The sequence below is a fragment of the Crinia signifera genome, chromosome 2 (genome assembly GCF_055691185.1).
Source record: "Crinia signifera chromosome 2, ASM5569118v1, whole genome shotgun sequence".
In the NCBI taxonomy this organism is placed as follows: Eukaryota; Metazoa; Chordata; class Amphibia; order Anura; family Myobatrachidae; genus Crinia; species Crinia signifera.
The window spans coordinates 216,063,004-216,085,874 of NC_139218.1; the positions used below are offsets into that span (position 1 = coordinate 216,063,004).

The 22,871-nt window shown below is 44.6% G+C and overlaps 1 protein-coding gene across 3 annotated transcripts in view; it reads right to left on the reverse strand.

Annotated features, from left to right (window-relative positions):
- SPOCD1 (SPOC domain containing 1) overlaps positions 1-22,871 on the reverse strand; it is a 101,072-nt gene that overhangs the window by 36,967 nt on the left and 41,234 nt on the right. For all 3 annotated transcript variants that reach the window (XM_083173704.1, XM_083173702.1, XM_083173703.1), the window contains 5 exons: positions 17,383-17,542; positions 14,789-14,905; positions 13,457-13,585; positions 9,830-9,938; positions 323-458 (listed from right to left, as the gene is read on the reverse strand). In XM_083173704.1, coding sequence (XP_083029830.1) covers positions 323-458; positions 9,830-9,938; positions 13,457-13,585; positions 14,789-14,905; positions 17,383-17,542 — 651 coding nt within the window. The remainder of the gene's footprint in view (positions 1-322; positions 459-9,829; positions 9,939-13,456; positions 13,586-14,788; positions 14,906-17,382; positions 17,543-22,871) is intronic.

Here is a 22,871-nt window from a genome sequence, read left to right on the forward strand (position 1 = left end):
ATGGTGTAAAAAGAAATCTTCCTGCAATCAAAATAGTGAAACTTTATATAAGATAGCTTGATTGCTAATAAATGTACTGGCAGCTGCAGATATCAATTCGAATTCAGACAATCAGAGGTGGATAATGATTCTTATCATCATGATCTTATGATTTCTCACCTCTGTTTTGCCACTCCAGGCTTAAAGCAACACAACTGTCTGATACACACAAATATAGATATGGATGTAACCCAAAATAAATCCCATACATGTTAGTGTACTGCTTACATTAGTCTACAGGTCTTAGCAATTAAACATTCAACAATTTACATGAATACCCTACTTTTTCCCGATCTCTGTGGTCTCTCCTGATTGTGAAGAAAGATTCTCCACACTGTTGTTTTCTGTCGTGATGTTTACTGGTGATTTAAACTGTATCAACTGGCTAGTATCCATCTCGTCTAAAGGATGGATTTTCCCTATAAAAAAGATTAACAGTGTGTTAAGAACATCTTGGAATCTTGTCTTTCATTTATATTTTCATAACCTTCATTATAGCAAAATATCCCACGAGTTTGTCCCATGGAATCTATTTTGTTAATCTTCCTGGCGCCGCAAAGAAACACGCTTTCTTCCAAGCAGAGTTGCATATCCTTGTATAGCTGCATACTTCCTGTATAATAGCAATGCTCATACAATCTGTTTAGGGTGTTGGGACAGTAGTCACTCTGTTCAGTGGGCCCCATAAATTATAAGGGGTTTTTTGTAAGAACTTACCATACGAATCCCTTTCTCTGAGTCGATCCTGGTGACACAGCTAACCATGGGATGTAGGAGGGTCTGCAGGAGCAAGGCACCTATGTTAACTTCTTTGAGAGGCAGGCTCCTCCCTTCTGCATCCCAGCATTCCTCAGTTCAACTTCTAAAGCACACTAGGATACATTACTTAGCACAAAGCCTGAACATATTAATACGCACAATCAAATATAACCAAATAACAAGACAATACATGAACAGGTATAAACTTACTGAGCGTAAGCGAGGGATCGCTGTGTCACCAGGATGGACTCAGAGAAAGGGATTTGAATGGTAAGTTCTTACAAAAATCCCCTTTTCTCTGTCGTCCATCCTGGTGACACAGCTAACCATGGGACGTTCAAGAGCCAGTCCTTTGGGAGGGTATGCTCAGGCTTGCAGTTCTCATCACTGCTCACCCAAATGAAGCGTCCTCTGACACAAACTCATGGAACCTGTAGAATTTGGTAAAGGTGTGAACAAAGGACCAGGTGGCAGCCCTGCATAACTGCTCCGCTGTAGTCCCATGATGCACGGCCCAAAAGGAATCAACTGACCTGGTGGTATGGGCATTAATCCTGGAGGGAATAGGTCTGCCTACCTTAGTGTATGCAAAGGCAATCACCGATCTTAACCATCTTAGAAGCAGGCCATCATCTCTTATGCATGTCATACAGTACCAATAGCAAATCAGTTTTGTGAAAATCCTTTGTCCACATAAATGCGCAGAGCGCGAACCAAGTCAAATTTCTTCAGTTTTTCCCTATTTCTTGCCTCCTCTGGAGGACAAAACACCGGGAGCACAATCTCCTGGTTTATATGGAAATTTGATACTACCTTAGGTAAAAACTTCAGCACTGTTCTAAGAACAGCCCTGTCATCATGAAAAACCAGAAACAGGGACTTGCAAGACAAGGCCCCTCAGTGGCAAACGCAGGATTTTCAGAAGGGGGTTTCCAGAGGGGCGGAGCAAAGCATGGAGATGGACACTTAGGTGACCCAGTATATGCCGGGTCAGTTAAAGTATTATAGATAGACCAAATGTATATAAATAATAACAATAATAATAATAATAATAAAAAAAAAAATATATATATATATATATATATATATATATATACACACATATACACCTGGATCAGTAATTTCCACTAATTGCCCCTTTACTGCACAGATGGTGGGAGATGAGGTGAGAGAAGGGTGCGTTGGGCTGAATGAAGGGGCCTGATACATAACTTCCAGGGTGGTAGAGGATGTTTAATATGCAGAGGAGGGGTGTATAGTGGAGTGGGCTTATTATCCATAATTCTCTGGTGGGTGGACCGCTTGCTTGACTGCAGATATCTCCAGTTCCCAGAAATAGATGTCTTAGATTTTAATGGAATTAAAAACTAGAGAATCCCACCTACCAAATGGTATTGGGGTCTAGGGGATCAGAGTTCAGGAGGCAGAGCAATCCGCCAATGAGTATATAAAACTACATACCAGGTGTGTGGAGCTGGAGCAGTAACCAGCTGCTGGAAGGCTGATATCTCTGGTTCTGGGAATAGTAGAGACAAGCTACTAGTGTCCACCAATGGGGGAGAGTCCCAGCTTTAGGAATATATATAAGTCAGACAGAACCTGAAATATCTGACTGGGAAGAGCAATTAACAGGCTTGGATGGAGACCACTCATTTGAGGTCAGATATCTCCAGTTCCTAAGGGCCGATTTTTAAAATTCTTGTACCCATGGAAAGAGGGGACCCTCAGCTTTCAGCCTAGGGCCCTTAGACTCCTGGGGGCGTTTCTGGGTACTCAAAAAAAAACCCTGCGTGCGCTACTGCCCCTAATTCCGAAACCCGCCTAGCCGAGGCTATAGCTAACAGAAATGTAAGTTTCCAAGAAAGATATTTAAGATCAGCTGACCTTAAAGGCTCAAATGGAGGTTTCTGTAAAACCGACAATACCAGAGACAGATCCCAAGACGCTGCCTATATGGAGGTTTAAGTCTCATAACTCCCTGTAAGAAGGTCTGTACTTCTGGCAACAGAGCCACTCTTTTTTGAAAGAATATAGATAAAGCGGACAACTTTACCTATAAAGACTTCAGGCTCAGCCCCACTGAAAAACCGTCCTGGAGAAACTCCAAAAGTCTAGTGACCTTGAACCATGAGGTGTGCACCTTCTGACGTTCACACCACCTGATATAGATTTTCCAAACCCTATGATAATTTGAAGCCGACACAGGCTTCCAAGCCCTGAGCATGGTTTGGATAACAGCATCTGAGAAACCCTTCTTCCTCAATAAGGAGGCTTCAAAAGCCAGGCCGTCAAATTGAGACGAACTAGGTCTTGGTGTAGAAAGGGTCCTTGCCTGAGTAGGTCTGGCCGAAGAGGAAGTCGCCATGATTCCGTCGACAACCTCAGTATATCTGAATACCAGGCCCTCCTGGGTCAATCCGGAGCAATCAAGACGATTTGCACCCTCTGTGTCCTCACTCTCTTGATGACCCGAGCAATCATGGGAAACATAGGGAATACATACGTGAGGCTGAAACACCATGGAACTGTCATGGCATCCACTGCCCACGCCAAGGGATCCCTGGTCCGTGAGCAGAACCTGGGAACCTGACAATTGTGTCTGGATGCCATCAAGTCCACCTCTGGGAGCCCCCAAAGTGCTACTATGTCCTGAAAAACTTCCTGATGCAATGCCCATTCTCCTTCCAGCAGTTCCGTTCTGCTGAGGAAGTCCGCCTCCATATTCCAGATTCCCAGAATGAACACAGCTGACAAAGCTGGAATGTTCACTTCTGCCCACTGAAAAATCTGAGAGACTTCCTGCATGGCCATCCTGCGGCGAGTACCCTCTTGATGGTTGAGATAAGCCACAGCCATGGCATTGTCCGATTGTATGCGGATGGGCGACCCCTTCAGGAGGTCTTCTGCCAGTAGAAATGTCTTCCACACTGCCCGGAGTTCCAGAATGTGTATCGGCAGTTTTGATTCCAAACTGGACCACATACCTTGCAATCTGGGGTGTAGGACCACTGCCCCCCCAGCCCCTGAGACTAGCATTGGTTATGACGACCAACCAGTCCCTTGTCTCCTGAGACAGTAACAAAGTTTCCTGTTTCATGGATTTCGGATTTCCGGACCAACTGGACAGAATGTTCCATTGAAAGGGCCTTGAGTGAAACCTTGCATACTGCAGGGTCTTGAATGTTGCCACCATTTTGCCCAACAGCTTCAACGGCGAATGTCCACAGCTTTGGACTCTGGGAGGAAAACACGATGTAGATGTGTATCCAAGATCACACCCAAAAACTGAAGTTTCTGAGTGGGCGTTAAATGAGACTTTGGAAGATTTAACATCCACCCGTGGTCTCGAAGAAACTGTTTTGCAATTGTCAGATGTTCCTGCAAATCTGCCTATTCCGCCTAAAACAAGAGGTCGTCCAAGTATGGAATAATCACAATCCCCTTTAACCTGAGAGCCGCTGCCATGACAGCCATCAGTTTTGTGAAAACTCTCTGCGCTGTGGCCAGCCCGAAAGGTAGAGCCTGAAATTGCAGATGGGTTTCTCCTTTTGCGAAACGCAGTAAAGATTGATGTTCCCTGCATATAGGCACGTGTAGGTAAGCATCTAGGTTCCAGGCTCTATGCTTAAAAGCACTGACCGAAGAGATTCCATCCTGAAGTGATACCACAGATGTAGGGTTAAAGACTTCAGGTTTAGAATGGGTCTGAAGGAACCGTCCGGTTTGGGGACCAAAAAAAGAATGGAATAAAATCCCTTCTTTCTTTCCTCCTGAGGTACTGGGCTCACATGTCCCTTCACAAGAAGCGACGTTGCCGCCCCCAAGAGGGCTTTTCACAAGCGAGCTTCTCGCGGCAGGGGTGTTGGGAGAAATCTCTTTGGAGGGACACCCCTGAGATTGATCCTGTAACCCTGAGAAATTATGGAGAACCCAAGGGTCCAGGGTGGAGAGAGTCCACACATTCTGAAAGTGCAGGTGGCGACCCCCCACTCTGATCCCAGAACAGGGAGGCTCCGCCCCGTCATGCTGAGGACTTATCCTCACTTTTGGAAGGGTGTTTCTTTGCTAAGGCCCCAATACAGGATCTAAGTGCCCTTCCTTTGCCAGAGGGAAACTTTCCTCTACCCTCTACCTGTTTGTCCTCTACTGGACGCACCCCCTCGAAAGGAGGAACGAAAGGACCGCCTATATGCCCCAAACCTAGACACAGAGTGCTTAGATGTGGTGGGAAGGAAAGTGTTCTTCCCCCCCCCCCCCCCCCCGTGGCTTGCTTAATAAGGGAATGCAGTTCTGCCCCAAAAAGAAGTTCTCCATTAAAAGCCAATGCCTCTACAGACTTCTTGGACTCACTATCAGCTTCCCAAGCCTTAAGCCAGAGAGTTCTCCTAGCTGTCACAGAAGTGGCTGACACTATTGATGCCATCTTGCCGCCTTATTCACCACACAACCATACTCCGCTGAACACTTCAGCTTTTCTGCCAAAGCAAAGGCTTCTGTGTCAGGTTGAAGCTGATTACACAAGGCATCAGCCCACTTCATCATGGCGTTGGATACCCAAGCAGATGCAATCTGCCCATACACACTGGGCGACTTTGAGCTGAAAGTCGCTCAAAACAGCAGGTTTGAGCGGCTTTCAGCTCAAAGCCGCCCAGTGTGTATGGCCCAGTGATGAGCGGTGAGCGCTGCTGCGCGCTTCCGCAACATCGCCGGGAAAGCCGTTCATCTGCTGGTTATACCAGCAGATGAGCGATTTTCAGGACGGCATTGCATAGCGCTCTGCTATGCAACGCTGTCCTCCCCCCTCCGTCGGCGCCGGGCAGGGGGAGAGCCGCTCTGTGCGTATGCACTGAGCGGCTTTCGCTGTCCATACATGCTGGGCATAGTCGCCCAGTGTGTATGGACCTTAAGACAGCCTTCAATCATTTAATCCCAGGGGATAAGAAGCACCCCCCTGTACAGGCAAAGCAGCGGTCTTAGACAACCTAGCAACAGGTGCATCCACCAGAGGGATCTTTTTCCACAATTTCACATGCTCCTCTGGCATGGGATACATGTTTGAAAATCTCTTAGGCATGAGAAGCCTTTTATCAGGCGTCTTCCATGCTTTCCCAAGTACTACTATCATCCCCTCATCCGAGGGAAAAGTAACTTTGTCCTCATCTGAGAGATTCAATGTTTGTTTAACTGCTAATATCAAATCCTCAATTCCAGGGACAGAAGACTGAAATTCTTCCCTCTGGTCCCAAAACATATCTTCAGTAAATTCCCTGTCATCTTGCAAGTGGAGAAACAAGAGACAGTGGGCAGTGCAAGCCAATATCTTGACTCGTTCCTGCAGTAGTTTATTTGGCGCAAAACTCTTGGCGCAGAGAATGCTTTCCTGCGGATTTTACATGCCCTAACACTGCTCCCAACGGCCGACAAACCAGCCGACACAAATGCAGACACAGCTGCATCAACTACAGCTGCATTTGAAGTGAATGCAGAAAGTGAAGAATGACTGTTTTAATATTTTCTTTGACTTGTTATTTCATATTATTGTATTGATATATTAAGTTCAGTGTTTTTTTTTTTCTTTTTTATTATTCACTAAAATCCAGTTATCAGTTAACACATGTCGTCATTACTGTTTCATATGTATGATATGGCAGGTGTGAATGTTTTCTTTAAACACACCCACTATCCATGCCAGCCTGAAGCCTGGCAAGCGCAGCGACCCTCATTAGGGGCCACGTTACGCGTCCTCCTGACCTGTTCATACCCCCACTCTACACGTCGGTGTGGAGTTAATTTTATAAAGTGTGGCGAGCAGCTGAGCCTGAAGCATGGTGAGGGGACGCAGAATACATGTAAAGTAATCCGTGTGCGCTCGCCACACTTTATAAATTCAACTCCACACCGACGTGTAGAGTGGGGGTATGAACAGGTCGGGAGGACGTGTAATGCATCCCCACGCGGGGCATGCTGCGCTCGCCACGCTACAGGCTCGCGTGGATAGTGGGGGTTTGGAAAGGAGGCATTTGCCAGTATGTAACATGGAGCACTGGCAAATGCCTCCTTTATTGTGCATGAGACGCACTTGCGCACTGTACCCCCCCCCCCTTTGTGCACGAGATGCACCTGCTACCGAACCCCTAACCCCGTCTCCCTGAAGCGGACATGGGCAGGGTTGCCGTACCCTGCCGCAAGAATTACTGAGAAGCACAAGCGTCTGAGAAGCAAATACGTCTCAGGCAGATGGAGCTCCTTTCATGGAGGCCAAAGCGCTGTGCAGAGAGGGCAGACAGCGTCTCTCTGCACACAGAGTGCTGACAGGATGCGTTTCTGTCAGCCTCTGCTGCACTTTCAGTGTAAAGAAACTTCCTCTGGAAGTTTTACACTGTAGCCTGTAACTAACTAAGAGAATATTTATAAAAAAAAAAAAAAAACCCTAGCTACTCTAAAGAACGGCTGCAGTCCGCAGCCAGTCAGCATAGCACCCACTCCAGTGGACACCTAAGAGGAACTGGGGAATGCTGGGATGCAGAAGGGAGGAGCCTGCCTCTCATAGAAGTTAGCATAGGTGCCTTGCTCCTACGGACCCTCCTACAGCCCATGGTTAGCTGTGTCACCAGGATGGACGACAGAGAAATATGGATCAACATAAGCTTGGTAAAAGCTCACCTGCATTAAACCTGATGCAGCTGCCTACAAAACTCATGGACCTGAGTCAGACGCAGTTGGACGATATTCTGCGCATGTATTAATAATAACTTATTCTGCACTTGCTACCAGACTGCATGTGCAGAGAGCTGGAGTTGTGATTGAGGCACATAGTAGATCTATGGTCTCCGAAACGTACTGAAAATGAATGGCTTAATGGACATACAGAGATGTTCTTTTTCATGGGCAGATTATGGGAGTGTTGCGGGTGTGTCTCTGAGTGGATGCATACAAAGAGGGGGGTATTCAATTTCGCCATGCAATTTTCAGCCATTTTAGGGCGAATTGGATTCACTCTATTTAAATGCCCATGTCGATTCGTCAACAGGTTTCAGACCACACCCCCCAATGGTACACTACTAGGATTGCAATCGGACCCTAAAACACAGAACCAGCACTCACAAGCCAGTGGGACCTTGCACCGGCAATAGCCAGCACGACCGCTCCGGAGACATCAAGCAGCAACAGCACAGGATGGCTGTGCTAACAGCAGCACTGTGGGACTCCTGGCCAGTGGGAACAAACAGCCCTTTCACTGCCACACAGTAATCTGGGTAAATATATTGCCAGCTTATATATGCTGTTCAACTAACTGTGCAATAACATCCGACCCATCAGAACTCTAATCATATGCTATGACTAAGGATCAATGAGGTGTTCCAACAGAATAATATGTAGCACAAAGGAAATGATGCATTATTAACTGTACCAAAAGGATCAAATAACAAGAAGGATTGAATGCTTTGTTCATATATCCAATAATTATATCCACTCCATCCCTGAGGTTACTAACAGGAATGACTACAAAGTGACAATTCTAACAAGTTATAGACATTATGGCATTTAAATGGGTTGGGATCATTTGGTCTATTGCATTATGGTCGAAAGTCATTAAGTCGAATCCATTAGGTCGACATGCTAAAAGGTCGACATGACTCTAGGTCGACATGGGAAAAGGTCGACATGATTCTAGGTCGAAAGGTCATTAGTTTGACAGGTCATTAGTTCGACAAGGTCATTAGTTCGACATTGTCTATGTCGACGTTCACAAGGTCGACATGGGGTTTTTCACTGTTTTTTTACCTGAATGTCAACACAGTCGACATGGACACAGTTTAAAGTGCACTGCATCCCCTCGCATCGCTCGCTGCGCTCGCTATGCGTCGGGCACGGTGCCTCGCTACGCTCGGCACACTATTTTATTCTCCCACCACACCCTAGTGGATGGTAGGGCATGAAATACCGCCTGTCGGCACATGTTGGCTCAAAAAACAGTGAAAAACTCCATGTCGACCTTGTGAATGTCGACATAGACAATGTCGAACTAATGACCTGTCGAACTAATGACCTTTCGAACTAGAATCATGTCGACCTTTTCCCATGTCGACCTAGAGTCATGTCGACCTTTTAGCATGTCGACCTAATGGATTCGACCTAATGACTGTCGACCATAATGCAGTAGACCAAATGACCGCATCCCATTTAAATTTATTTAAAGTTTTACCAATTACAACTAACTCACTGCCAAGGAATGCCTTTTAATTTAATTGTTTGTTGTATTCTGCCTTAATTAGACTAAATACATTTTTACAATCATTTTATATAATAAATGACCCTTTATGAGGACAGTGCACGTTGATTTCTTTTTTACTCAAAATCAGGTCCACTTTAAGGAGGCAATGATTATGGCATTTTGAGAGATGGCGAGTTATTGTTAAATGTTTCCATATTTCTGGGATTTAGTCATCAGTCAGAGACAATAATTAGATCATCCTAATGTACTACAATATACATAAAATATTGCATAATAAGTCACACGTTTCTCGCATCATTGAATATTACAGTAGCCATAATGTTGCTCAGAATGCCCATCACAATATGGCCACTGCTGACTGAGAATTGCCTGAGATTGGCTAGCTACCACAATGTTATGACAACAAGAAATGCCCACTGGCATACCCGTTCTCTGCGTACCCCAGGGGTCATTGTGCAGACCCATGCTCTGACAACCAAGCAAACATCGGCTGAGTGTCCATCTCTGAATATGGCCTTAGGGTCATGCAATTAGTTTGGAAAAGCTGTGACCCCTATTGATTTAAGGCATACTTCCATGAAGCTTCCCCAAGAAAGGGTGGGTCTAGGTGCTCACAATGTTGCCAACATGATACGCCCAATTTCAAAGATCCGAAAAAATCTGTATCGATGGAGATGTGCAAAAATGTGAAAATCTGCCTTTGCGCAAGTGTTGTATATGTCCATGCACAGAGATCTGCCCAATTCCCTAAATACAGTACTGTATGTGCCAATATTGCTGCAACGCTCATCTTACCCATGCAAATGAGACAATTCACATCCAAAAGGTGACTTCTATGTGTAGCTGTGGTGTCAGTCTCTCTTTTGTCAGAATCTGCACAACCAGGGCGACACCAAGATGAATCCTAAGAAGAAATTCAGGAGATTATTACTTTTTAAATACACACGCTTTAGGCAGTGAAAAAACCCATGTCGACCTCACGACCTGTCAACCTAACCCACGTCGAGCTAACGCATTTGTCCACCTAAACCCATGTCGACCGTGTCCCATGTAGACCTAGACACCTGTTGACCTTCACCCATTTCGACCTACAACCCTATCGACCTTGCTGCCTGTCGACCCAACGGTGTTGACCTAATGGCTGTCGACCTAAGTTGGGTCAACAATACGATCCACATCCCTTACCATCCCCCCGCCCCTTTTTTTTCATTTCTTTCACCCTCCCATTTTCCATTATTTTCTAAACTCTTTTGTTTATATGAATACTACATAAGTCTCTGATAAAAATGTAATATGCTTTTTTAATTTTTCTCTCTATTATATTTTGGAAAAAATGTGAAAACTAATAGCCATATTTGTACGGATATTATATGTTGGCCAGTTACTTGTCTATATGTCTTGGTGTTTTCTTAACATTACTATAATGTACTGGCCTTTTTGTTGTAATTGCCTTTGGCTATTCAAATAAAATATACGTAAAAACAAATGTGTACAAACAGAAGCAAATACTGCATTTTACCACGTAACTGAACCTAAGAATCGCATATAAACCCAATCTTCTTAATGTTATATGTATTCTGTTTTTGTTTTTTGGGGCCTAGGTGTACCATGAAAAAATTCTGATACTGCAGGGTGGCCGTGATTCAAAAAAGATTGGGAACCCCTGGCTTAAGGAAAAGATGCCGCTGTTCAAAAGTGTGCATGTTTCTTCCATTTCATTAAACTTTTCACAATTTAGCTATGGGGCCCACGATAATCTAGTGGCCCTCTCCTTTCCTTAATTTTAATAATCTTACTTATGAGCTACTCCATAAAAATAGTAAATGGTTACGCTCCTTGCTTCTTAGATAATAATGCTCAGCTTTAACCTTAACCGGGAGGAGTTTGCGATCCTGTAAGCAGTGGTCTTGTAAAAATATACTAATGACTTAGCTGATGGCGTACAAAAAAAGCAGGAGTCTGAGTAACCCTATGCGGTCTTAAGGTCCGACTTGTACGAGGGACAAGTTGGACATGATTTCCCTTCAACCTCTCTCCCTGGCTGCTAGTGGCGGGAGGAGGAAAGGGGGAAAGCACCTCCCCAGCTCGGCATTTTCACGTTCTACCGACTGTTGCGATGCATGGGCCTGATCCAATAGATCATACATGCTGCCTGTATGATCTACAGCAGGCATGTCCAAACAAGGCATGCTGGGATGTGTAGTTTCACAGGGCCACAGTTTGGATGTGCCTGATCCACAGGTTCCGCTGCGCATGGAAATGCACAAAAGTTTGGATTGGATGTCAAACAGGTCAGATTTGGCCAGTTTTCATTCTATATATCGGTTGTTCCGTCCAAATCGGATTAAAACAGGCCAAATTGGACCTGTGTGTGGTCACCTTTAGACTGTTCAGCTCTCTTGAGACACCAGGGCCTCCACAGCTGAAATTTTCAGTGGCTGACTATGGGAGATATGCAATGTGCCACCGCTATTTCCGACGTGGAAAATAGCGGCAGCTCCCTATTCAATGCAGGATGATGGCAGAACGGGCCCGACTTCAGAAGCTGTCTGGCCTTTTCTATCGATAACGGCCGTGGATTGTCGTTATCCGGGCCGCAGATCAACAATCCACGGCCTTTTTCACGGCCACGCCCCCTTTGCACCCATCGGCAGGCGGGACATTGAATCCCGTCTGTCGTTATGCGGTCGATCTGACCGCAAATGGGCCTGGATCACGGCTGCCGGCGGGGATCGACAGCCGTGATCTAAGATTGCATACCCCCTATGGCTTGCTCAAAATTCAGTTGCAAAATTCAGTGTTTTTCTAGCCACCTCCATAACCTCAAACAAACCCTGGAAACCTGTCACTCATGTTGCAAATAAATTGGGGATTTGGTATATGTGCAAGGGACAAAAACATTGACATTGTGTCCATCTCTGAATCAGAACTGTGCTTATATTCTTGGTGCATGAAGGTCTGAATTACCATCCAACACAATTAAGCATAATAATATCAATTTATTTATGTCATGTATTTAATATTAATCCTGTATGACTTCACATCTGAATCAATTAACATAAAATACTTATGCTAGTATTTTATATTAATTGGTTCAGATGTGAAGTCATACAGGATTAATATTAAATACATGACATCAGCTTTTGATTATTTGTACATGTTGTTTAATACATATTGGCCCTTATTCTGGTTCACTCGCAAAGGCCAATTCTTTCTCAAATGGACAAAACCATGTGCAGTGCAGGTGGGGCAGATGTAACATGTGCAGAGAGAATTAGATTTGGGTGGGGTTTTACTTCAAAGTGAGAACTATATTGCAGTGTAAAAATAAAGCAGTCAGTATTTTTCCTGCACAGAAACAATATAACTCACCCAAATCTAACTCTCTCTGCACATTACATCTGCCCCCCTTCAGTGCACATGGTTTTGTCCATTTGAGAAAGAATTTGCATTTGCGAGTGAACCACAATAAAGGCCATTGTATCATTGTTTTTTCTAAGGTAGGTGGCCACCTGCAATTTATGTCATAACATTTTCCTCTTTTAATAAATTGATATTATTATGCTTAATTGTGTTGGATGGTAATTCAGACCTTCATATGTAAGTGCAGTTTTTAATTGTTGTTTAGGTTCTTTGGAATTGGTGACCTGCTATATGCTGATTCTATCAATTAACTTTGTGTGATTGCACAGTCACACCGTAATTCTGTTGCTAAATATTTAATTGATTATTAATAAGAATCCTAATAAAAATAATTGTTCATTTTAAGCATCGTTCTGCTTATCTATATATTCAGCGCCTCATTATTGAGGGTAACCTCAAGGTTGGTTTCATCTCTGAATCAGGCCCAATGTAAATTGGGCATTGCTGATATATACAGTCACTATAAAATGAGCCAGTGGCATAACAATAGCTCCGCAGACCCCACGGTGGCTTGGAGGCGCTAGGTAAGTTTGGGCGCCACGGGGTTCTGCGGAAGCTATTGCTGGGGGTTAATCGGTCCGCCACCACCGCCGAATCTGTCACGCTCCCCCTCCTCACCGCTGCCACCCAGTCTACTGCTACACGCCGGGACCAGCAGATCCTCCTGTCTGCAGTCCTGGTGCTCCTCCTGTTAGATTGTCACTTGTAAAATGGGCGCCACCTCACAGCAGATGGTTATTAAGGATGTGGCGACCTCCTCTTGCATCCTAAATAATGGTCTGCTTTAAGGCAGAGGCCATTTGAAAGTGACATTCTAACAGGGGGAGCGCCGGGACCGCAGACAGGAGGATCTGCTGGTCTCAGCGGGCAGCGATGGACTGGGAGAGAGAGGTGAGAAGGGATAGTCATAGTTACGCCACTGAAATGAGCTTTCCACTTTCACATTGCGCTTCTCAAATATTGGATGTATCTCACAGTATATTTCAAGTGTATACTTACAGACAGATCCTCCAGGGTGAACATCTGATCTGGTGTTGTATCTATTTCAATCAAACCTTTGTGTGTGAGTTTAGTCATCTGCTGCTTGTGGTTGAGCTCTTTTTCTGTTCTCTCAATGATCTCCAGAGTCTAGATAAAAACAGAGAGCTAATAATGTGGATATAGGGTTTAGCCAGGGCTGGATTTGTGCCTAGGCCCGTGAGGCACCGGTCTCAGGGCGGCACCAATTAAGGGCGGCAGGCAGGCTGACATTCAGTTATATAGCAGCATGGCACAGCAGGAGGGCAGCGGCAAGTGACGAGCGCCGCCGCCACAGACATGAATTATCATATGTCGGCGGCAGCGCCGCTCGTCACTCGCCACTGCCCACCCACTCTGCCATGCACATTACATCACCGCTTAGTGGCTGGGTCCGACGGTCCCCCTGCACTTCCAGAAATGGCTCAGGCTCACTGCTGCCGGCTCCTGCCCATTGGCTACTCTACACACACACACAGTCTATTGGCTGCTGTGTATCCAGCAGCTGAGCTGAGCGGCGCGCAGATCCCCCCTGCGCTCAGTTGTTAGTCACAGTGTGTGAACCGGAGAGAGACTGACGGAGACACTGTGCAAATCACTGTACTAATAAGTGCCTCCCTCCCTCCGGGTCCCCCATACAGTGAGGAGCCCAGAGTGCTTAAAAAAATATTAAGGTGGGATATTGTTAAATTTTAATGAAATATATAAATAACAATGTATATACATATGATTACATTAAAAATGGGGGGGGGGGCGGCACAAAAATGTTGTGCCTAGGGGCGGTCTGACCCCTAAATTCGCCCCTGGGCTTAGCGCACACTCAAACGCTGCACCACGCAACATCCGTCACCCCCCTCCGCAAGCGTGTGTCGCTGCATCCCCTCAGTACTATGTGAGGGGATGTATGCAAACACATCCCCTCACATGTGGCCAAAGGGAGAGAAATCATTTGATGGTCGGCGAATTTGGATCACACTGAGTGATCCTGAATCTGCCCCATAGTACCATGCCAAACAAACAAAACAAAATAAAAGCTAAGGAGTGGAATGGTGAGAGAGTGAACTCCCACTGTATCTTTTAGAGAACATGGACCCATCTACTACCCCGTTAGTGAGGAAGTAACTTACATGGTAACTTACAATGAGCTCTGCAGGCAACATGCAACTGTACAGATAATGAAGCGACCCTAATACGCAGATTTTGCAATTAAAAAATTAACCTTACAAACATCAGCAACTTTAACTGGAAATAAATGCTGAATCAGGCTGTTTTTTATCCATTGGTCACATTGATAAATTAAGATACTTCACTCACATGCTGTCTCTCTTGGTTTCTCCAATTTTTAAGCTCCAGTCCAGCCATTTCTGTTGGGTTCATTTGAACAAGGCATTGTGGGGTAATCTCCCCAAGTACCACACGGTGAAAGAAGATCTGAAAGAGAAAAGAGTACTTGGCATGTTAATGGAAGGTGGCTACAAAAAGGTTTCTGAAACTATATAGGAGCAACAATTATTTTGTGGATTCAGGGGCTAATTCATATCTGATGGTATGGTCTGGAATTCACACGGTGGCTGATTATCGATACACTGTGCATGAGTGCGGCCTGTAGTATGCATGCGCGAGGCCATCCTGCATTGACGTCCTACTACTTTTTCTGTTTGCAAGCTAATTGCCGATTGACAGGAATTATGCGTCTTGGGGTGGAAAACCGATGTTTTTCACCCCCAGGCATGTCTATGAAAATGCTGACATTGTTCGGGGGAATGCTAGGTGTTCCTGAGCATTTTAGGGGAGGGTGTGTGACGTCAGCTCCAGGCCGGATATGCCTTTTTCCATCGCACCGCCGAGTAAGTCTCCGGCTACTCTGAGGGCAGTATTCAATGAGAAAAATTCGCCCTGTTTCGAATTTGTACTTTTTTCGCCTTGGACGGAGCATTTTGCTCTCCAAAAGCGAGCAACCCTATTCAATGTGAAATATTCGCCGTCTTTCTAAGTGATTTTCGCCGTCTCTCGCCGTGTAGCAATTCTCCATCTTTTCATGGAGAGCTGGAATGTGAACTTTTAAACTAAAAGGTTTTTTTTTTTTATTTTGGTGTAAAAAAATCAGGATTTTTTTTCTGTGAAGGGGCATGTTATTTTTATTCATGTGCTTATAGCACATGAATATATATTTAATTTAAAAAAATATATATTTTTGTAATTTTTTTTTTACACAGAGCAGCCAGCAGGGGGCCGGAGCGCTCGAGACGCTCATTAGATATTCATATATTCACTGCATCCGATCATTACATATGCACGATCGGGTGCAGTGAATACTGGGTCCCCCGCTGGCTATAGGGGGGGGGCAGCTTGTGCTGACTGGGTCCCGGGGAGCCCCCTCCCCTCCACATATGTTCTGGGGCATCCAATGAGACTTTAATCTCCCTGGCTACCACCGTCCCACGGCTCCCTGCCAGCTCCCTGCCGCGGACACTCGTCCGCTGCAGGGGTTAAGACTCGCCGCGAGTGGCAGCGAGTCTTAACCACTTTGAATAGAGCGAGCAGGAGTGGCAGCGAGCCCTCCGGAACACGGCGAGTGCATGGCGAGAGAAAAAATCTCTCGCCATGCACGGCAAATTTTTCACATTGAATACTGCCCTGAGTCTGCGATGACTTGTGCCCAGTGCAAACATCAGTTAATGGTAAGCCCCATACGATGGGACATATTTGCTCGGCTGCGAATAGACTTGTAGCTGTAGACGCCCATTCACACAGCGAGTACATTTATTTGCAAGGTGGGATTTTACTGTAGCGGGGCAGCGTCTTAACTGAACAGTAAACACATATTAGCAGGAGCTTGTACAGGCAATCAGTGATGACACTCGTACATGATGGGAGAGGTGCCAACTAACTTCCATTTGTTTAATTCAAAGATTTTTGTCTGTTTTTGCCATAATCTTTAATGCTATAGTTTTTTTTTAAAGGAGAAAACAGGCTGTTTTATGTTGTGCTGCAAAAAGCCACAAAATTGTCGATTGGACAGATATCAGTTAAACAGATTTTCCTCATAACGGTCATGACAAATTCACTGTTCTATTACTGGATAGCAGTATGAATATGACCAGGTGACACACAGAAGTCCTGAAATAATAATCTCCCCAAAGTACAGTAGAACGCTCACTATTCCTATTCACTGGTCCCGTTAATAGGAAGATCAAGCAGCCCACAAACTATATGATCATATAATAAAATGTATAAAGTAATTTGTGTACCTTCAAAAATATACCTTCACTTTGCTCTATTAAGAACAAAATGGATAATCTGATCCCTGCCTTGATGTGGCCCATCATGGCTGGATAAAATAACAGTACAGTACAGAATTACCCAGCTTCCATAGCATCACTGAGTTATTCAGACCTGATAGCTCCTCTGCTAATTTGCAGAGCCCTGTGATTAGATAGCCGATACTCTGTCAGAGTGGAAATCCCACCCTGTGCAAGGTTGCGAAAGGCCTGAGAAAAATCACATAGATCAGCAAATATCTGAAAATCCAATCACAACTCAATCACCATCAAGTGTGTCATTAACAGGCTGATCAAAACCGGAGCTGACGCCATACACACCCTCCCTGAGAACACATGGGCACGTCTGCTTTTCCCCAAAACACAAAACTGGTTACCACCAACAAGTGGTACAAAATGGGTGTTCAGTAAACTATAAAGTATCTTGGTTATTAAAGTCATTAAGATACACATGCATACACAGTATAAGCATTCATTACAAATCACTTCTGCACAGTATATACTATCACCTGTATACATGGCATTGTACTCTAGACAGTTTCTTTATATCTGCACAGCAAATGCTGTAGGTCTTATACCTAAAACAATTCAGGCTGCACTTATTATATGTAAAGTACAATACCGTACCTTATTTTTGGGGTCTTTCAGATTGTAGAGGAGACTTCTGTACTTATTTTTGTACCTTACTCCGGTATCATTATACAAGTTGTAAATTTCGCTCTCTATATTCTTTGCTAATCTTTCCAAAGATTTCAGGGGCACGTCAACATTGTGTGTCTCCTGAACTCTGAAGCAAAAAAAAAAAAGGATACTCCTGTTAAAAAATGTTAAACTACAGATATGTTAACAGATCTAATGGGGCTCATTTAAAGTAGGACATATATGCCCTCAGATAAACATGTGATATGCACAGATATTTGGGGGTTTATTCTGCTTGGTACGGTGGGACCGTATACGGGCGGATCAGGCTTTTTTTTCATCTGCGCATGCGTAGCTTTCGCTATGCGCATGTGCGGCGACCTCACACTGCTCACGGACGGGTCTTTCCGTGCAAAAAAACCTGTCCGTAAGAGTACGGTCATTGTGGGCGGCATGGGGGCGTTTTTAGGGGAGCGGCCGGAATAATGCGGAAAACTGGGCCTAAACATGGGCGTACACCAAAAATGTACAGTGCTACAACCGCCTCGATCGGCGAATGCGCCGTGCATTTTGGCACAAAAACATGCGGACGCCAAAGATAGCTCCAGACCACCCCTAGAGATAGCGTATGAGAGCGGACGCCTGGGTCTGCTAATTAACGCTGATTACTACACCTGAATGTAATAAGCAATGCTGCAGCCTATTAAGTGAAAACCATGATTTCACTACCTGCAAGCCACACACAGCCCTCAAACACATTGGAAGCATATCTTTCTACACTTCTCTACATGTAAAGGTTGTTTTAATTTTAGATAAGATTCATTCTAAGACCTGCTTATATATGTCAAGGTAGTTGTTTTATAACCATCTACACCCATTCAGAAAGTGTTTTTGTATACTTTAAAAAGCAGGACACTCAATTCACAGAGGTCGACATGTGTCAACTTTTTCACTGTAACACCAACATAACTTTATTTAAAAGTAAAACCAATGTGGGGACACATAGATAGTGATTAAAATGCCACATTAGAACATAATAAATATACATGTAATGAGGGTTAAAATTTTGTTTTATTAGGGTGTTTATTAAGGTAGACAATTGAGTTAATAGAAAACACTTATTGAATAACAGTTAGAATAATTAATGAATGTCTTAATTATAGTTGAAAGGCAAGATTTGCAGTGCCATATATGTGAAGGGTATGCCACCGTGCACGGACGTACGCTCACTCTCACGATCGGTGACACATGCTGAGTTTTCCATTGAAAAAAGGCGAGACCCGTCCATGCACTGTGGCGTACGCTCAGATATACGGAAGATGTCGGTGTGAAAACGGACGAGACCCTTCTGTATACGGTGGCGTACGCTCTGTTGTACGCCAGTTGATGGTGTCTAAGAGGAGACCCGTCCGTATACGGTGGCGTACGTTCAAGTGTACGCCACTCCCCATTGACGGTGTTTGTGACCATCCGTATGCGGCTGTTCTGTGGGCGGACTTACGCTCACCGTCCGCGTACGGGAAACGTACGGTGAAACGGACCGTACGTCCGTTTCACCGACCTAACCAGAATAAGGCCCTTGGTTAGGGCTGTATGCCTACATATTTTTGGTACACATTGCCAGTACAGAGTGCATGTGACACAAATAAAAAAACAGAAATGAAACAACTCTGGGGTGTATTCAATGCCGTGGGTGAGCGGTGACAGCGAGCAGGGCTTCCTGCTCGCTGTCACCGCTCACCCTGTCAGTATTCAACGCAGCCCCCCTCATTTGCCAATTCCCCCTCTGTTTTTTGAGCGAGGGGGAATCGGCGTATGCGGCTGCAGAAGCAGCGAGACTCGCGGCTAAATACAGTACAGCGGGTTCGCTGCATTAGCCGCGGGTCTCGCTGTTCCCCCGGAACATTGAATAGAACGAGCGGCTGGCGAGGGGGTAAAACAGTGAGGATCGTTGGTTTTCTGTGATCCTCGCTGTTTAACCCCCTCGCCGGCCACGGCGAACGGCATTGAATACTACCCTCTGTCTTTGCCTAGCTACATTTTGCTGTTTGTTTCCATCACTACTGTTCATTTTGTGTCTGCCAATGTCAGTCACTTTTAATGCACTACACTGCAATACTTATTTATTCAATTTTTATTTATACATTTCATTAAAAACAACGTACATTAAAAAAAATTATATTTTACAGTGCTGAGTTTTTGACATACATATGACTCGTGTGTTTATTTTGTTTATTTTTCGTGATTCGGCGCTGCAGCACCCCCTCCCGTCCGCATACTGCTATATTATCTTTTATATATTCTATATGTGTACAATATTTGCTAATAAAATTAGGATTCACTTCTACTATTAGTGTTAGTGGGTTTTTTTTTTTTGTTTTTTTTTTTTTTCCCCTCTTTTTTGTGTCCCCCCGACTCTCCTCTCGTGTTTTATGGTGTCTTACTTCTTTATGAATAACTAACGTAAATTGTGTAGGTGTATTCAGAGGTTTCTTGTTCCTCTTTATATTTCCCTATCATGGGAATGTTGAAAATCAAAATTAAGTGTGTAAGAGTTGTTTAGTGATTATATTTTATAAGTAAATTTCTATTTCCCTAACCCCTTTCTATCTTAATACGTGCGGGGGCCGTGATGCAGCGCCGAGCCTAATGCATATCTATCCCCCAGCAATTGCACATTTCCACTTATTATTTTATTCCTTTATCCTCCCCCCACCCTCCAACCCTCCCGCCTACCCTTAGGTTGACGACCAACAGTACAATCTCATTTTAAACTATCTCCAGCCCTTTCTCTTCCCCTGGACTAATTGCCCCATTTGCTCCAGATTGAGTGAAATTTATTCACTGTTCCTCTGGTGAAATGTACATATCTTTCATGAGCAATAGTTTCCTGGACTAATACCAGCCACATGGCCACTTCTGGTCCCTCTTTTGCCATCCATTTTCTGGAGATACAGACTTTCGCCAGGGTACATGTATTAATAAAGAACTGTCTCTCGTGTTTGTCCATCATTCCGTCCTCTACTATCGCAAGAATGCAGGCTTTAGGCGTACAGATACTGATGGATATGCCCTTTGATACTAATATGTCTATGACACCTGTCCAGAATCCCATTACCCGTGGACACGTCCAGATCAAATGCCAGAACGTTCCATTAGGGTCCTGGCATTTAGGGCATCTTGTGTCCGCTTTGCCTCCAAACTTGTTCATACGCTCTGGTGTCATGTAGGTTCTATGTAGCAGGTACAGTTGGATCTGTTGAAATCTTACTTGGTTAGTGGCTAATTTTACGTTTGCCAGAGCTTTACTCCACCCTTCTTCCGATATAGTACCCAGGTCCCTTTCCCATTTTACTTTTATATTTGTTAGGTTATCCTGCTGTTTACTTTGCATTAGAGCTTTGTAGCAGAATGAGATTTCATGCCTCATGGGGATCTTTTTTATTAGTTTTTTAGTCATTGAGTCCTGTAAGTCTGGTTTCCCTCCCTTAAACTGTTTTTCCAGGCCATGTCGTAGTTGGAAATACCTGAACAAGTGTTTATTGGGGAGTGAGTATTCTATTTTTAATAACTGGAATGAGCAAAGCCCATTATCATTATACAGTTGTCCTATTTCTTTAATACCATTTTCTCCCCATATTTTCCCCATTTGTAGTTCTTTTAACTCTTTCAGGGAGTGGGAATTCTGCAGTGGCGTTTCTGGGTCTAGGCCTTGACTGTCCAGTAGTCCTTCCACCTGTCTCCATACCATGATTCCTTGTTTAATTATTGGTGGCCATATCTGCTTCAGGTTTCTGCTTAATAGCAGTTGCAGGGGCGTATGACCCGGGGATATTGAACCCACCAGTTCATATATTAAGTCATACTCCCCCCCTTTCTGGACCCAATTTTTTAAGTGGGCCAGGTGGGTTGAAAGGTAATATATCCAAAGGTCTGGTAAGGCCAGCCCGCCCTCCCCTTTACGTTTAGTGAGGATGTCTCTTCTGAGTCGGGCTCTCTTGTTGCCCCATAATAAGGAGGATATTAGACCGTCTATCAGCTGGAAAATCTTGCGAGGGAGATAAATGGGGAGTGCCTAAGTATATATACTATTTTGGGTTGAATAATCATTTTTACTAAGTTGACCCGCCCAGTCAGTGTCAGGGGTAATTTACCCCATGATCCTATCTTGGATTTTACATATTCAATTTGAGGTGTTAAATTGAGCAACTCAAACCTACCTATCTCCCTCGAGACCCGAATTCCCAGATATTGGAACTCGTCTACCCTTTTTAAAGGGCTATTTGTTATATGCCCTGCTGACAGAGAGTCAGTTAAGGGCATTATACATGATTTAGCCCAGTTTATCTTAAGGCCCGAGTGTCCTCCATATTTGTTTATTATCTCAAGGATTTCTGGTATTACCTTATGGTTGTCAATGAATAGCAATATATCGTCCGCATATAGTGCGATACGGTCTTCCCTTGCTCCTATTTTTAAGCCCTGGATTACTGAGCTATCCCTGATCAAACAAGCCAGGGGTTCTATTGCTATTGCAAACAGCCCCGGTGACAAAGGACATCCCTGCCTTGTGCCCCTCTCCACCCTAAAACTGGGAGAGATGTAGCCATTGACGGAGACCCTTGCCACCGGGGCTGCGTACAACATCTTGATCCAGTTAATGAATATCGGGCCTATGCCCACCCATTCCAAAACCTCCCATAGGTAGGCCCATTCAATGCAGTCAAAGGCCTTGGCTGCGTCCAAGGAAATGACCGCTGAGTCTGCAATGTCATCCTGTGGCGTCTGGAGGTGGCAGTACAGTCTTCTCAAATTAGTCGTGGTCGATCTCCCCGGCATAAAGCCGTTTTGATCCGGATGAATTATCTTGCTTATAAACTGATTGAGTCTGTTTGCCAGGATCTTGGCCAGGATCTTAAGATCGTTTGTTAACAACGAGATTGGTCGATAAGATTCGACCATCCCAAGATCTTTGTCCTTTTTTGGTAACACGATGATTAAGGCTTCCGACATGGAGGCAGGTATCGTCTTTCTGGCATATAGGTCCCTATAAAGGTCCAGGAATTTTTGTGAAAAAAAGTTCCTGTGCCTTTTATACAGCTCTTGCGGTATACCGTCCATTCCTGGGGCTTTGCCTCCAGGGATGTCCGTTATTGCTGCTTCTATTTCTGTTAATGTAATAGGGCTATCCAGCAAATCCCTGGCTTCAGTTGACAAGGTAGAATGTTCTATTTCCCTGAGGTATGCACGGGTGTTATCGGGAGTATGGCATTGTTGGGTTGTATAAAGCTCTCTATAATATTGCCTGAATCTTTCGGCTATTTCGGGGGTCTGCCTGATTATTCCTCCTCCCTCCTCCCTGATCTCCGTTACCGTGTTCGAGGGACGATCTACTTTCGCCAATCCAGCTAAGAAGCTCCCGGGCCTGTCCCCTTCTGTGTATCTGATGTGTCCCGCAAATAATTCCCTATACATTA